This window comes from Gouania willdenowi, chromosome 24 (assembly GCF_900634775.1).
Source record: "Gouania willdenowi chromosome 24, fGouWil2.1, whole genome shotgun sequence".
NCBI classification, from domain to species: Eukaryota; Metazoa; Chordata; class Actinopteri; order Blenniiformes; family Gobiesocidae; genus Gouania; species Gouania willdenowi.
Window position 1 is genome coordinate 2,211,286 of NC_041066.1, and position 16,049 is coordinate 2,227,334.

Below are 16,049 nucleotides of genomic sequence, written 5' to 3' on the forward strand. Positions count from 1 at the left end.
GAGGTAAAGCTTTAAGACCAAAACTCCAGATCAGAGACGGGCAACAGTGGTCACAGCGGGGGCCACAAAAATGTGATTGTCTGACCCAAGGGCCACATTATCAACATTCATGTCAGCATTTAGAATAATGACCAATCAGCACTAACACAAGAAAGAACAAAGGGTTTGTTTGTTCTTTTGTTTGTTTTTTAAGTTGTTTTTGTGGTTTTAGTTACTTTTCTTGTATTTTTGTCATTGCCTTGTGTGTTTTTGTAGTAGTATTGTGTATATTTGTTGTCATTTTCTGTTTTTTTTCTGTATGTTATGTCCTCTTATGTAATTTTTGTTTATTATTGTGTATTTTTGTTGTCCATTTGTGTTTTATTGTTGTTGTTTAGTGTTTTATTGTTGTCCTTTTGTGTATATTTCTGTAATTTTGAAGGTTCTTTGAGTCATTTGGTATACTTTTATTATTTTGTAAATGTCTTTGTTTTTTGTATGTTTTACATTTTTGGGGTTAATTTAGTGTATTTATGTTTCCATTGTGTGTATCTTTGTTGTCCTTTCATGTTTATTTCTGTTATTTTTTTGTATATTTCAGCCTTTTTTTACAGTTGCTTTTTTTGGTCATTTTGTTTGTTTACTTTGGGAGCCGCACAAAATGAATGTGGTCCCTGGGCCGCCGGTTGCCCATGTCTGCTCTAGATGTTGTGATTACCTGCTCATTCTCCAGTGGGAACAAAATAAAACAATTGTCTGGTCTCAAAATATTTGTTCAACTTAATAAAAACATGATGTTCCATAGAGAGAGTGAGAGATGTGTATCTAAACGTTTCCTCACTATTAATGATAAATCCAGTATACGGTTAGACATTCAGTATGTTTTGATAAGCTGTTTCTCCTAACTAAACATTGCATTTGGGACCATCTGTTGTCTGGCTTTAGTTCAATAAAGGCAATAATGTAATATACACACTTATTTTGTTAATGCTCTCTGTAACATATATTTAGTGATTTTTTTTTTTTTTGTAAAACTCAACACCTTCACTGATGTTTAGCCTAGATAGTGTTTGCACCTTTTCAGCGTTGGATTTTGTGTTAAAACACAAAATATTGACTTGTGTTGGTGGTAATTAAATGAGGTTTGTACAACAGTAAAGTAAATCATTGCATGAATCAATGAAAACCAAGTCTTGGATGAATGATAGCAACAGTAGCTAAAAGTTGTTTCCATTACAGCCATTAGAGAACTGCTTCAGGCATTTAAATTTTCCTCAGACGAACGAAGGTAAACTAAGTTAGTTATTATATGTGTATATATGTCTCTGTGTGTGTTTATTTTACATACATGTTTAATTATTTACATAGAATTTATTTGATTTTTTTTCCCTTTTGTATGTGTTTGTACAATGCGCTATTAGGACCACGTTAAAATAAAAATAAAAATCTGAGCACTACGAAATTAAAGTCGTAATATTTTGAGAATAAAGTCATAATTTTGTTAGATTAAAGTTGTAATATTTTGAGAATAAAGTTGTAAAATTTTGAAATTAATCTCATAATGGTACAGCGCTCAGAATTCCCTGTTGAAGTGAACGCAACTAACACCGATAGCCCTGCAGTCGACCACTTCCAGCCACTTTCTCCTTCACAATAAAAGAAGCTATTTGCTCCAAATCAGTCTGGTTCTTTTGTTGTGACAAACATAATATCTGCAAAGTGTCTTTAAAGTCCATAAACTAATAAGTGGTGATGATTATATTTCACCATGTGTGAAACCTAAAGACAAATATAATCTGAATAAATGTTCCACATTCTTCATAACGCACGAGTGACCGCAACGCACACAACATCCTGTTTGTATTTCAATTCGGGCTTTGTCCCCTGAAATATTGCAACCTTAATCTCATAAAATTATGATTTTATTAAGATACGACTTTATTCTCATAAAATATACAACTTTATTCTCTAAATATTCCAACTTTGATCTCGTAGTTTTATTTTAATGTGGCCCAAATATGCCGTCGTATGTTTGTAATGTTTTACATGCAATGGTTTTGACATGTCTGGAATTAATTAATAGAATTTCTTTAAACATTTTAAAAGTTTTGCTGGACGATTACTGTAAAACTTTTCTGTGTTTGGAGATTTGAACTGATGTTTTTATTCTGGAGCTGGTGTTTAAAGTGGTCAACGCTGTGAGCATAAAACCACACTGGCTCTCAAAAGTAGCACGTCCTGAATAAAAATAGTTCACATTTATCCATAGTTTTATTTTCCATAACTTTTTCATACACTCTCCTAGGTCACACTTTACTTAAAGTTTTAAACATAAGGCTGATATTACACTGTCATTATCTGTCATTAGCATGAATAAGGTGTCATGAAGGCAGTCATTTAGTGTTGTTTGCTAAATGAGGACAACTTTGGACCTATGTTGGCATTTTTGGGTTACGTGGAGGGATCTAGTGGGTTAGGTGGGGTTAGGGTTAGGGTTAGCACTGTAATGAAAATTCTCGGGCTGCTGGAAGAGAGTCAAATAAAATATGTTCTCTCATTAAAACACAAAGTGCATTGAAGTCACAGAGCGTTGGCGTTTCTTGTGCGCGCTGCTTTAATCCCATCCAATTAAATCTTTATAATGTGGACAAAGTATCGTCGTGGTGTAGGAAAGAGAATCTCTGTGAAATGTGCGCTGAGAAAATGAAACCAGATTCTACGGCTGAGACGAAGCGACGCGCATGGCCGCAGTGTGGTCCACGCTAGCGGAGGGTTACACGTAACGACAGTGTCGACGTGACACGTAAACACATGCTCCGTCAACTCTGCTCAGAAGACGCTTTAGTGCTCAGATGTATAGAAATACAACCGCTCCGTGACTCCACGGACAAGTTGGCCTGTTTTCTGGCAAGCGCGTCCATCATCAGAACATCCTGTTTCAGTCTGCTTTTTTCGACCGAAAATGGCCCAAAAGTGCATTTTCAGTTTTTGGTCAAAAATTTTGGTGACTGGAATAACGGTGCATACTGTAATTGTTTAGGGTTATGGGTTAGGCTAACACACATTTAGGGTTTGGGTAACGAGCGATACTTAAAGCTGCAGTTTGTAGAATCGTGAGATAATCCACGCTCTCCACTCCCCTCCTAACGAAACTCTTGCGTGCATGCGCACACTGTGGAACTCTTTGCAAGTGTTTTCTCCTTTGAGACGAGGAACAAATGTCGGGACTTTATTTTGTGCTATTGGAGAGTTTTCTGATGTTTTAGAGGCATTAATGCATGAATCACTCGCTGCTGTGAGGACAGTAAGAGGCTCACAGTCACAGCTGCTCCTCTGCCTCCTGATCCCAGCTGATCAGAGCTGAGCAGACACTCCACATCCACACTGCATATGAATTGGGTCTGTTCTCGCCATCTTATATACTGTTTCTCTTAGGTTTACAAGCTATTTATCCCATCTGTTATCGCTCTCTCTCACTCGCTCTCTCTCTCTCTGTCTCTCTCTCTCTCTCGGTGTGTGGGGCAGACTGAGCATGGACTGAAAGCGGATTGCGTGCAGCCTGCCGCACACACACAGTCAGAGGAGCACGTTTGTGCCTTTATTCTGTTGCTTCTCCACCTCGGTCTTCCTTTTTCCTCTTGCTGGAAGACAATGCCATGGGACTGTCCTTACTCTCAGAATGTGAACGCGCTTAGACTTTTGACGAGCAGATTGAGCAGCCAGTAGTAATATTTAAAGCAGCTCATGGGATCGCCCCGTTGATAAAATGATCTCTGATTGACTGAAGTCCAGCTTCACGCTCCTGTATTTCTAAAGCTCATTTACAGAGCCTGGATTATGGATTTTTGACCAAATAACACAAAAAAAAAAAACATGCAAACTGCAGCTTTAATGACCGTCTTCAGGACATCTTACTCATGCAAATGACAGGTGTCATGTCATAATAATGACAGCTTAATGTTAGCCTTATGTGTAAAACTTCAAATAGTGTTACCCTCTCCTATCTGTCATGTAAACGCAGTAATTATCATGATGTGGATTGAAGAATTGGATGGTGTGGTAACATTTAATGCTGACTCGGTGTCTTCCTTCTCTCCAGGGATGTGATGAGCTTGGGGATCAGCTTGGTTGGCCATCAAAAAAAGATCATGAGCAGCATACAGACTGCCAGAGCCCAGATGTTGCATCTCCATGGGACGGGCATCCAGGTGTGAAGTTATAGCTGCCTCAGTGTGAGGGGCAACGATCAGAGCCCATCCAGAGCTGCAGCGGAGCCCCAGTCGTACTCAGAGGATGTTCGCCACAGTCAACGCGGGTCATCCGCTGTGACTGACTATTCCAGCAGAGCCTGGAGTGAAATCATTCCTTTGTTCCTCTGGGAAGAATTGCAGTCCACCTCTTGAAAGGGCACTTACCAGAGGCCAAGGGCAAAAAACTGCAATGGAACAAACTACCTGGACCAGATCTTTTTCCCTTTTTTTTTTTTGCTTTTTAGTCGAGATAAACAACCACATATCAAACGGTGTAGTGGGGAGCGAGTTGCCGCTGGTGTTTGGGTAACTATAGTGACTTTGGATTTCCTTTACGATGAACAAAAAACTTGACCTGTGGTTTGACTTGGTACTTTTACTTTTCTGAGCATGGCTCCTCTTTGACTACAGGGTACCTTTATAATTCAAACAGAGGAAATGATTCATGTGCAGGTTTACTCTCAAGGTCAGTTTTGCTGAAATGTTCTAAAATGACTTATTGAACAGTTTGCAGTGGCTCGTAGTTTTCTTCCTCCCATGTGAAAAAGGCTCTCTGATGAGCTCGTCTGCTGTTTGATGCAGTTGAAATATCTTCTGTTAACTGCACCAGAGCTAAAATTAGAGGAAGAATTTTCCTTTAAATCACCTACTTTTTCTATTAATAGCAATACCTTTAGGGTCCACTAAAGGAGGGACTAAGCACGAATGAGTTAAACGTTCGGGCACAGTCGCTGCTTTAGGGTTTGGTCGTCTTTTCACTTAAATACTGCACACGTCTTTACTTTCAGCTGCAAGTGCTTTCTAAAGGAAGGAGTAGACAAATACTGCCTTAACTGTATTATTGTGTTGCCACAACTTTCAAAACTTGACACGAAATGTTTTTGTGGCTGATTTTAAGGCTGGAAAAGGTACCGATGTTTTTTACATTCTTGTCTTATCTGGGACTTTGATCGGTGTTCAACGCAACACTGTGGAAGAGACGGTTGATCAGAATAGTCGTACTAAAACAGAGCAATAATAACTTGGTGGAAAAGGTCCTAACCTTAAGTTTTTTACGGTGCTAGGCTTAAAAGGCAAATGTTGAGACAAACTGCTTTGGAACGAATCAGTCACTGCCGGAAAAGAGCTGAACGTACCTGTATGACATGAAAAAAGGGTTTTCAAAAGTCCTCCAATGAAATAATCATGTGGTCTTTCTGCTTCTATGATGTGCTAAACATCATAAATGAAAATCTGACACGGCATGGAAATGTTAAGTGGAGTGGTTGTAGAAGCAAAAAAGACATGGTTTGATACACTGTAAGGTGTGAATTAGCCATTCTGACATCACCGATGCTGACAGTGCTCCTTCTTTCTGAGGCTTTGGGCACAGAACCAAACAACTCAGCTCATGTCAGAAGTGCATTTCCAGCTCTACGTCTTGGCTCTGCAGGCCCACATGAACACAAACGTACACACACACACTTCGTTTATTCATGCATCTCTGCCACTCAGGCCTCAGATGTGACAAAACATACATTGACATGGTTAAGATAATTTATTCTTCCATATAAGGCTTCCTAACGCCACTTTTTACATTGGATGTGCACTAAAAGCCAATCAGCCTATTTGGTGCCATCTGTTAGTGTTCACCACACAAGAGTGGAGGTTATGTGTTGAATATGCTTGAGTGCAGTATTCCTTGATGGAAAAATGCGTTTATTCAACTGTCATATGGAGAGGATTGATGGAAAAAACAACAACGTGATAACCGTTTTCACTGCAGCCAGAAACTGGCAGATAAATCTATATTTTCAAGCATGCAGTCATTTCCTGACAGTCCTTCACCTCCAAAGGCGCAATAGCCTCATCACAACCTGACCTTGAGCTACAAAACCCACAAATGTTGGAGAAGTTTGTTCTTTAATCAGTAAACAGAATTGTCAGAAAAGGAAGCTTAATCAATATTATGATGTAGTTTATAAAGTTTCAAATTAAGGATAAAAACTGAACTAAAAAGCGCTAAAATGCTCCATTAGCTTCACAAATATTGTGATTCCCTGCTAAGAGAAAACTGGGCTCTAATGAGTTTTCCCATAATGTGATCATCAACATAAAATATGAAGTTAAACTGCTACCGCATTGATACTTTTTAAGCAAGCATGATGTGCATAATAAAAGCTCTACCATCTTTAGGTCCCAACTCTTATTGTTCAGAGGGTTTTTTTGTGCTGGACGCAGGAGAAAGATCAGGACCATATTTAACTCTGCTGTGTTATATTTGCACAACCACACAGTTAAAAACACAAAAACCTGATAGGAGCGTTGTATTGTCTGAATTTGGCATTAGAATGTGAATCAATGGGCTTCATTAGAGCAAAACCTGTACCTTAGAACATGTAAAGCACAGGATTTTTAGTTTTTAAATGATCAAATTTGATACATTTTCTTTTATTGCTTCTCAGGTTCTGTGGTTAGAATTCTCTTTAGAGGAGAAATGCTGCATGTCATTGGCACACTGAGGTCAACAACTTTTAGCTGAAACTGTCTGAGCACGTAGGACTCCCCTTTGTTAGGACACACACACACGCGAGCGCGCATACACGCACACACTCGTCCTACATCCAAACAGCAGAATTCAGCAGCTGTCTGGGCCTTAGCCAGACTTTAGACTTTTCCCTCAAACGCTTTCTGCTGTTGTCCTTTTTTAATTTTCTCCCCGGTGCTGAGGAAGATGAGCAGTTGGAGCCAAATTGAGATTAAGGCTGGGATACAATCGATTTCAGCGTCTAAATCAACCACGACCTTCAGCTTCAGAAGTCGCTTTACTGTCTGATTCAGCTGCTCTCAATCACACGGTGAACTTCAGGTTGTTCAACTCTGGACTAAAGAGGAAGTTGTGGCTTTATCAGCAAAAGCAAATACACACACACAAAAAAAAAAAAAAAAAAAAGAAAGTATAACTGAGACAAAAAAAAGGCCCTGCAGGATACAGATTGGTGGAATCAGGAACAGGATAGAGTATGCAGTTATTTTTCAGCAGTTGGAAATGTGTTTCATGGCTCGTGTGAGCCTGTGGATTTTTCCAAAGAGTGCAGCACTGTTGATTGTGTCCGAATGAATTGAGTTTTGAGGGGATCTTTGTATATGTTCTAATTGTAAAACTTGTACATTTTATTTATATGTTTGTTTTTTTTTTTTTTTTTTTTTTACACATAGTACACAGTAGAAAACTCTGAACACGTTGAAAATGCACTATATTTTTCTATCTGGCAGATGAAATATTGTCACCTACGAGATTTCAGTTGTACATAATCGTTTCATTTAGGACCAAAGACGGCTGATAGGATTTCCATCTTTCCTCTGACTTTACATTTAGTTTGCTGTACAGTGAAACAAAGTGTTGATTTATTATTTATTTGTCTGTGATGAAGGTATTGGGATTACTCAAAAGTCACGAGTGTTTTCCCCACAGCTGAATTGTAAGATCATTTCTTTAGACAAATTCTTGTTACATAGACATTTTCTTTGCTTTGTAACCTTTGTAATAGACTGTACATATATTTTTGGAAATATAATACAATCTCTATAGAAATGTTGTTTGTCATTATTTTTGCATTACAGTGTGGTGAACCCTGTGAAAGGGACTGACTGTAGTCCAGTCCAGTAATAATAATATACAGTCATTCTTATCAAAGTGTCTTTAATACAAATCAAACAAAAAAATATTTCACCATCTCTTATATTCTGCATAGTTGATACACACTGTGGGAGGGATAAAAGTTTAAAAAACATGATTAAAATTACATTATTGGACTTTATTCTATAAATTGTTATCCATTGTTTTGTTTTCTGTGTGTTCTATATTATATTGATATAATAACTTATTATTATTCATAATAATGATAATGAATAAATAAAGTGTCTGAAGCAGGCCTGCAGCTGCAGTCTGTCCGTGTGCTTTGGAAAGGGGAGGGACTCACGGCATTACGACGGCATATCTGCAGACAATAATTAGTTTTTTAGAACAATTAGGTGAAATTGAATAATAATAATCATCAGGGGTCACCAACCTTTCTGAAACTGTGAGCTACTTCATAGGTACTACTGTAAATAATCCACAGAGCTACCAGTTAGAAAAGCACTTCTTAAATGCTACAATTTCCATGCACTTTAATTAGTGTGTATAGTCATTAGGAAGGCTAGCAGTAACTTAAAAAGACAGGAAATGTGGTGGTTTCAACATGAAACACTTTATTTCTCCTAATTGTTTTGTTTTTATATGTTTTATAGTAAATCCACCTTATGAGATATATATATATATATATAAAACTTACCACTGACTAGACACCAGAGGGGTATTTCATCTAAGTCTTCCTAGTAGAGCCAGGCCTACGGTTTAAACCTGGTTCAGCCAAGCCGTCCGTGACCATGCTGGCTTTTCCCATTCCATCAAACTCTTCTCAACTTGGAGCTCTCCAGCTGAGCCAAGCCAGCTGACCGTGTTTAGCTGAAGTGCTCGTCTTCATAAGACCACGAGATCAATCACAGATTTAATGATTAGAGATGTGTGGGCACACACAGCCAATAGAAAGTAACGCTGAGACCAACAGGACGTGACATCATCTGTTACTGAGCAGTGAGAATAAAGGACAAGTTAAAGAAGTTTCTGTGATTTGAACATTTTCAAGTTGGTGTTATTTAGTCAATTTATCATAGAAAGCAATTGAAGCATGTGATCACACATTGATCATGTTTGTTTGATGAGTTGTTAACACCCGTCAGTGTTTGGTAAGATGATGCTGTAACTTACAATCAAATAATATGAGACTTGAGTGTGTGATGGATAGTTTGTTGAACTCAGCACTAAATATTAAAGTCAAATGAATGGCTGGGGCAGCTCAGCGATGCTCACTGCAATAAGACAATGATTCCATTGTCAAAATTAAACATTTACCATCATATTCTGTGGGGCTTTAAATTAACTTTTTAGATCACAAGCCAGCATGGCTCATAGCTTCTTAAAGTTACCAGCCAACTTTTTTTCCAGCAAAATTAAAGTACATAGAGTGCCACAGAATAGATTTAAGCATTCATGTTTCTTTAAATAATTTTTATTTTAGTTGATTGCAGAAAAACATTAAAAAGGTAAAAATACAAACATTTAATTTAAAAATAATGTTGTAACAATGCCTCAAAGGTGCAATACGGAACTTTGGGTGTGTCGGAGAAGTGAACCTTATATTCTCATAACTTCATAAACTTAACTCAAATGAAAGTTGGATCCCTTGATCACTGTTTGAAGTTAGAAAGAATAGAAGTAATCAGTACAAAGAAATACATGTACTGTAGAAAAAAAACGTTTTACTAGCATGCATGCTTAATGTAAACAAATCCCACTCCCCACAAACTGTATATAGTGCACATTTTAAAGGTAAACAAATGGTTAAATACCAGCAACTCATGACCCGACATCCATTTAGTAAAAAAAACTCCTCAATTTCTTCTTCTTTTCAGATCCTCTTTCATCTTCATTTTCCCGTGTCAGCAACAGACTTCCTTTTTTTTTTGCAGTTCAGGTTTGTTTGTTTTTTGATTTTACAACTTAATTTCAGATCCTATTGTTTGTTTTGCGCCGTTCCATTTGTCTTCTCCGATACCAAACCATAACAATCACGCTAACGTAAGCACATAACCAATTGTTTAATGACACGTCACGACATAGTGTTCATGGGAAATGTAGGATTAGTACAACCAGCGGCGTTGCCAGATATATATTACATTTTAAAATCTAAACAGACACAAAACCCTTAAATGTCTAGGCAGGAAACAGCCCAATCTGGCAACAATGACTTGTTGCATTGTTTCTGCAGTCTGTCAATTCAAACAGATGCAGTGGTATTTGTTTCGTTCTTCACCAGCCAAAATGGATAGTAACGCTACAATGTTACCCGCCAAAGTTACATTTTACCCGCAGTTGGCGGGTGTTAATTTAAAGCCCTGATATTTCGTTTAATTTCCTTTAAAATACTGCATTAAAATGGAATAATAAAAAAAAACGTATAATGGAAGACTTTTTGACTGTTTTTCCTTTTGTAGATATTTGTTGAGTGTGTTAAAGCAACGCTAAATGACTGAAGGATGCGGCCGCAATAATCTGATCAAATCATCCTGTTACATTGTTTATCAATGAAAGTGTTTCAAATTAAAAGTGAACTTCATCATTTTCACAGATTTCAATGATATTTACAAGTGTTGGGAAAACTCCATGTTCCGTGATTTCTAGACAGCCCAAAAGAATCACCGCCTACTTTCCTTCAGCCCGCCTTTATTCACAAACTATGCATTTTTTCTCTACTTACGCGCGGTGGGCGTGTCAGGAGCCTGGACCGGAGAATATGCGTAGGAGAGAAGCGTGTAACTGCAGGCGTGCAAAAAAGCGCTTAATTCCAGACGGGAGAATAGAGCCCTTAGTGAACAGCCGCACAACTGCTGTATGTTCCTGCTGAGGCTGTTTGTGCCACTAAGATATGAATAAATAAATGATACAGAGAACGCCTGACAGGCTTCATCAGCTACTGTAGATCAGTCCATCAGCTCCGAAACGCAGCTGTCAGATCTGCACCAACCAGGATAATTTTTCAAGAGAACTGATTGGTCAGGAGGCGGGGTTTTAGTAATCGCTCAGATCTTAACCAGGCCAAAACCTACCTCCGACCAGGTTAGCCGTTAGTCGTAGTTACCATGGTGATTTACTCCCGTAAAAAGCTAACCAGCTTTGTAGTACAGGACACGCAGGATAAATCCTGGACATTAGTGCGATAAAAGGAAATCCAGCTTTGTAGTACAGGCCCTGTGTGTAAAGTTTTTGGAGTTATTTGTATTTTTGGTGTAATTTTTTATATTTTTGTGCCAATTTGTGAATTTTTGTAGTTGTCTTGTGTTTTTCAAGTCATTTATGCATTTTTGTTATCATGTTGCTTTTGGAAGTCATTTTGTATATTTTCTACCAGATTTGTATTTTTGCTGTTTTTTGTATTTTTCTGTCATTTTTTGCATTGACATATGGGGCTGCACAGAATTCTACAGCGGGCTGCATGTGGGCCCCGCGCCACCAGGTGCATATATCAGCTTTAGTGGCTTTTAGTGAGTATAATGGGAGTAAAGTAGAGGAAAATGTAAGAAACGAGGCTATAGATGGAAATAGCAAAGACTTTTGGCATTTTAAAGCCATGGAAAGTGGTTTTATCCTGTGAAATGGTGAGAAGTCTTTGGCAGAAAAACTGGAGACAGAAAAACTGACTGAGTATTTTTATTACAAGAGGAACCTCGCTGCTATATTTATTTATTTTTCTAAAAGCCACTAAATGACCACCACGAATGAGCAGGTCTGATAACATGTTCATAGGGAATAGTCAGAGGAGCCAAGCTGGGCTGAACTCCTCCCTTGTACTTACACCAATGTGTTAATGGATGCATTGACCTCACTGGTCACATCAACTCATTGAAGCAGACCTGCTTCCTGTTCTGTGCAGTCAACAAACTCAGCCAAGCTGTCAAGAAAGGTGCTCATCACCAGAGACCTTTTATCCAAACAAACCTGGACTAAACTTAAAACTCTGTGACCCTTATTAATATGAATAAATTATCTATCCTTAGCCCATGGACGAATCCAGTCTCAGGACTACTGTCATAATCTGTAAATGTTAAAGGTTTTTTTCACTTTTGTTTACAACGAATTTTGATAAAAACTCTCACAGTCAAGGTAAACCTTCTCTGCAAACTCTCCTTTTATTCAGGCTTATATTTACTCTTCAACCCCAACAGACCCGCCGGCGGGGGCAGCTCCAGCATCCGTGACTCTCGCGGGGGGGGCTAATGTTGTAAAGAATGAATGAAATCACACATTTTATACCCCTCCTAAGAAACTCAGCTAAAACTGTAGCTAACCCTTTCAGAACAAAAGCCCACAGTGCACACACCAGGTTATTATGTTCAAAGAAGGAAAAGTCAACAACTCTGCAAACTTGGCCTTTTTGCACAAAGCTCTATAACAAGAGCCGAGATGAAACTACAGGTCGAGGTGAATCCATTGGTATACAGGTCAGGTATGTTACATTCCAAAACAACGCCACAAACTCAACAATGATGACAAATTGTCTTACCTTTGTTATTAACTCATTCAGTGCCAGCCATTTTAAGATTTTCTACCCCCTCAGTGCCAGCTGTTTTTGAGCATTTTGACTGATTTTAAAGACTCACAGAATATTTTCTATGACTAACTGAAATCTGACACCAGATTCTGAAAGATTGAAGCCTAATTTGTTTCTGGCTCGTTTTGTTCTTTTGTAATCAGCCGTTGAATAGAACAAGTTTTACACAAATCTTCAGTTTCAGAACAAAAAGCTGAGAAAACAGCATTTTTCTAAAAAAAAAAAGCTATTTCTTTTGCTTTAGTGACAACTCTAACATCTGAACATTGTTTCCTTATATTAAACGGAAAAAGAAAACACTGAGACCGGGCTTTGGATGGCAAAACTATTATTATTTTGCTATCTATGTCAGAGTTGAATAGATTTCTTACTGTATTTTGGCATTCCTCCAAGTTTCTCTCCCTTCAGTCTGCACACACGTAACTTCCTCTTCCTCCCCGACATGTCACTGTGTTCCCCATTCTTTTTATTGTTTTATCTCACCATCGCCACACTGTCCATGAGTTCCACACATGCTCTGGTCGAGTATGCGCTGCTGTGCGCTGCTGTGCGCTGCTGTGCGCTGCTGTGCATTGCTGTACGCTGCTGGGAACATCAACTCTCGTACGTCGCTCCATTTTCTGTCTTGTAAACCCCTTTCCTCTTCTCCCTCTTAGCTCTGCTGAGCAAGGAAGATCTCTCATCCAAAGGTGTGCTGCTACCTCCTACGTGTCACCTATTATTTTGCTATCTGGCTCACAGGCTGGGGGTATTTTGTATCCCCCCCACCCTATCTCATCAATGGCACTGAGCGTTTGGATTTGAAATGACGAGTTATCTCGTCAATGGCACTGAGTGAGTTCATTATCAAAAGTTGCTTCAATGTGCATGAAACTCCATATTTTAACACTGTGTAAATCATTCTGATCGGTCAAAGCATTGCTGAATAACAGCCCTCCGTAACGCCACCAAATAGTGGAACCAAAAACAGCATTACGCATGGCACTGCAAAGACCTGAATAAAGATGGATATGTGTTTATTTCAGGCCAAATTGCAACACCTAGTGATCAAACATGCAAGACTGCAATGATTGGAATCAATTTGACTCACATATTACAGTTACACACTTACAAAAATTTGGCACCGTTGTGGCAAAGTGGGCTCCCACCTGAACTTTCTTGTACAAAAACATATGTATCTTTGGGCTAATGTTTATTATCATCACCAAACTCGCTTTAGTTGATGTCAGTATATTAGTTTAATTATTTCTGCTTTTACAGCCTTCATTAATGATAATTGGCTTTATATTTTATGTAAATCTCTAGTTTTTTTGGGCGGACTACAGATTTCTGTATTTAAAACATTATTTATTAGCACTCAGACTCATATATTTCATATCATCTGTAACCACTAAGGGTCCTACTTCAATCTTCAATTTGTTATGGGTATGCGATTTCCAGAGAAAAGTGGCTGGGACTTAAAGGTGCAGTCCGCAACTCTCAGGACCCTCTCTCCCCCTCCCTCCCCGCTGCTCTCTTGCCCTGCGTCCAAACTTTCCAAAGTCCCTCCCTCAGAGGAGCTAAGAAGCTAACGTTAGCCAGACAGCAACATCACAGTAATATAACATTCTCTGTGAAAAGCATATTACTGTAACGCTTCTCTCTCTATGTGCCCAAACCTCAGCAGCAGCAGTAGCAACACAGTGTCACTTACAGCAACCACACGGAGGCTGCTGTGCGCACATGAACAAACAACACATGCACCAGTGTAACAATTACAAATCAAACATAGTGTAAATCAAGCAGCAGTAATTACCTAATTACCTTTCTACTCCTCCAGACCATACACTGTAAAAAAGACGGCGCTACAGCCCCGGGAAAGGGGCGGGGCCTGTGAGCAACAGCTGTCAGACAGCACAATCCTGGCTCTGATTGGTTTTTTTTGCTCGGTCGCATTCTGGCAATCTGCCAAAGGCTGCAGGAGCAGCAGGAGGGACTCAATGAGTCTGTTTTTTTCACACAAACTACTAGTTTGATGTAAAGCTGTCCTTACATAGTGACAGCTTTAGCAAATATGACAAAAAGTCACTTTTATAAGAGATGCAGACTGCACCTTTAAGAAGTTAAAAAGTACCTGTAGTGAATTTTAAGGCTCTATCAAAAGGTCATATATAATGCTTGAGGTTTACTCTGCTTATTTTCTTTAAGAGTCCTTTTTCAGGAAAACAAGCTTTCTGTGAGAGATGGTGGCCGCTATTGTGCCCCAAGTCTTAGACAGTTGTGACAAAATCTGTGATGCAAAAAAAATGGTGGCTCCAATAGCTGAAGTCTACGTATACCCGCGATTGGAAAGACACCCGCTTACTGTTTAAGGGTGAGTAAAGGCCCCTTAGGAGTCTACTCTACAAGGATTTCTAAATAAAGTAGCCCAACTAAACCGCCAGTATTAAAACATCTTTGATAAAGCTTGTAATTAAAATTCACTCCACGTACCCTTTAGCTCCTGAGAGAGGCTGCATGTTGCACAATGTGTTGGCACTGTGGAAAAAAAGCCATTACTGCTATTTTCTGTGTAATGCCTGAAGTCTCGAGACTCCAAAACAAAAGTTCCTCCTTCCTTTAAACCATTAAGGCTAGTCTAGCAGTGTGCTCTCCCTGCATTTTCCACTTTTTTTTTTTTTTTTTTTTTAGAAAGGTTTATTATGAAGACATAAATTTTAATTAATAACTTTATTGAGGCACTGAGAGGTGGCAGTGTGATCTGTCGTGGATGATAACATCCTCCTCATACCTCTGCCCCACATATCACAGCCTTGGAGGGAATTATTTTATGATTCCTGTGATTTTTACTACCTGTGTTGTGACGTGGGATATAGGATCAGATTAAACAGACAGACAAGGTTTTCAGAGAACTAATAATTAGTTATTTAATTAATAATCAAACAGGAAAATGAGAATATGTGACTTATATCACAAGATGCATTTCCACTTGGAAAATCTAAAAAATGGATACACCTGCTTTTCTAAAAGACACTCAAATATTGCAAAGAACTTTTTACGCTTTCACAGGGAAAGCAATTCGACCTCAAGGAACGTGACGAAAATATGGAGCGGTACGTGCGGACAGAAGACGAGACCGAGACATTTCTTAGTATTTTATTATAAATTATTAGTGTTACATTAGACAGCAAACAAGAAAGGAATGTGGAGTGTTATAAGGAAGTCCCACAGGATGACATTTCACGAGTTACGAGGCTCCAAAACAACCTTCAGTCGAAACACACGATTGTACTTTGTTGACATTTTATAGACATTGCTTTTAATTAGCAAAAATGACTCTGGTAAAAGTATTGAAGTTACTCCATTACTTGAGTAAAATTAAAAAAGTACATGCTACTGAATGTACTTAAAGTAAAACAAATCCCCCTTCAATAATAACACAGAAGTTTTTAAAACAGCAAATTCCATATCTTTTTTTTTTTAAGAATGTATAAAATACTGGTACATGGAAATAAATGAAATCTGTTACCCTTTATGAAGACCTGGAGAATTTAGCACTAATTTAGGATCAAATTTGTAAATAAAATGTTTGCATTTGACGGAGAGTTCTTGTATGCCAGAATCTCATGATTTTTCGGCTTGCATAGAA

The 16,049-nt window shown here is 38.5% G+C and overlaps 1 protein-coding gene across 3 annotated transcripts in view; it reads left to right on the forward strand.

Annotated features, from left to right (window-relative positions):
• Positions 1-7,165, forward strand: part of epha7 (eph receptor A7) — a 144,921-nt gene extending 137,756 nt beyond the window's left edge. For 2 of the 3 annotated variants that reach the window (XM_028439224.1, XM_028439225.1), the window contains exon 17: positions 4,079-4,193. In XM_028439224.1, coding sequence (XP_028295025.1) covers positions 4,079-4,193 — 115 coding nt within the window. Of the gene's footprint in view, positions 1-4,078 lie in introns of all 3 variants that reach the window. The other variant, XM_028439223.1, reaches the window with a different exon arrangement.
• Positions 7,166-16,049: the final 8,884 nt, after the last annotated feature.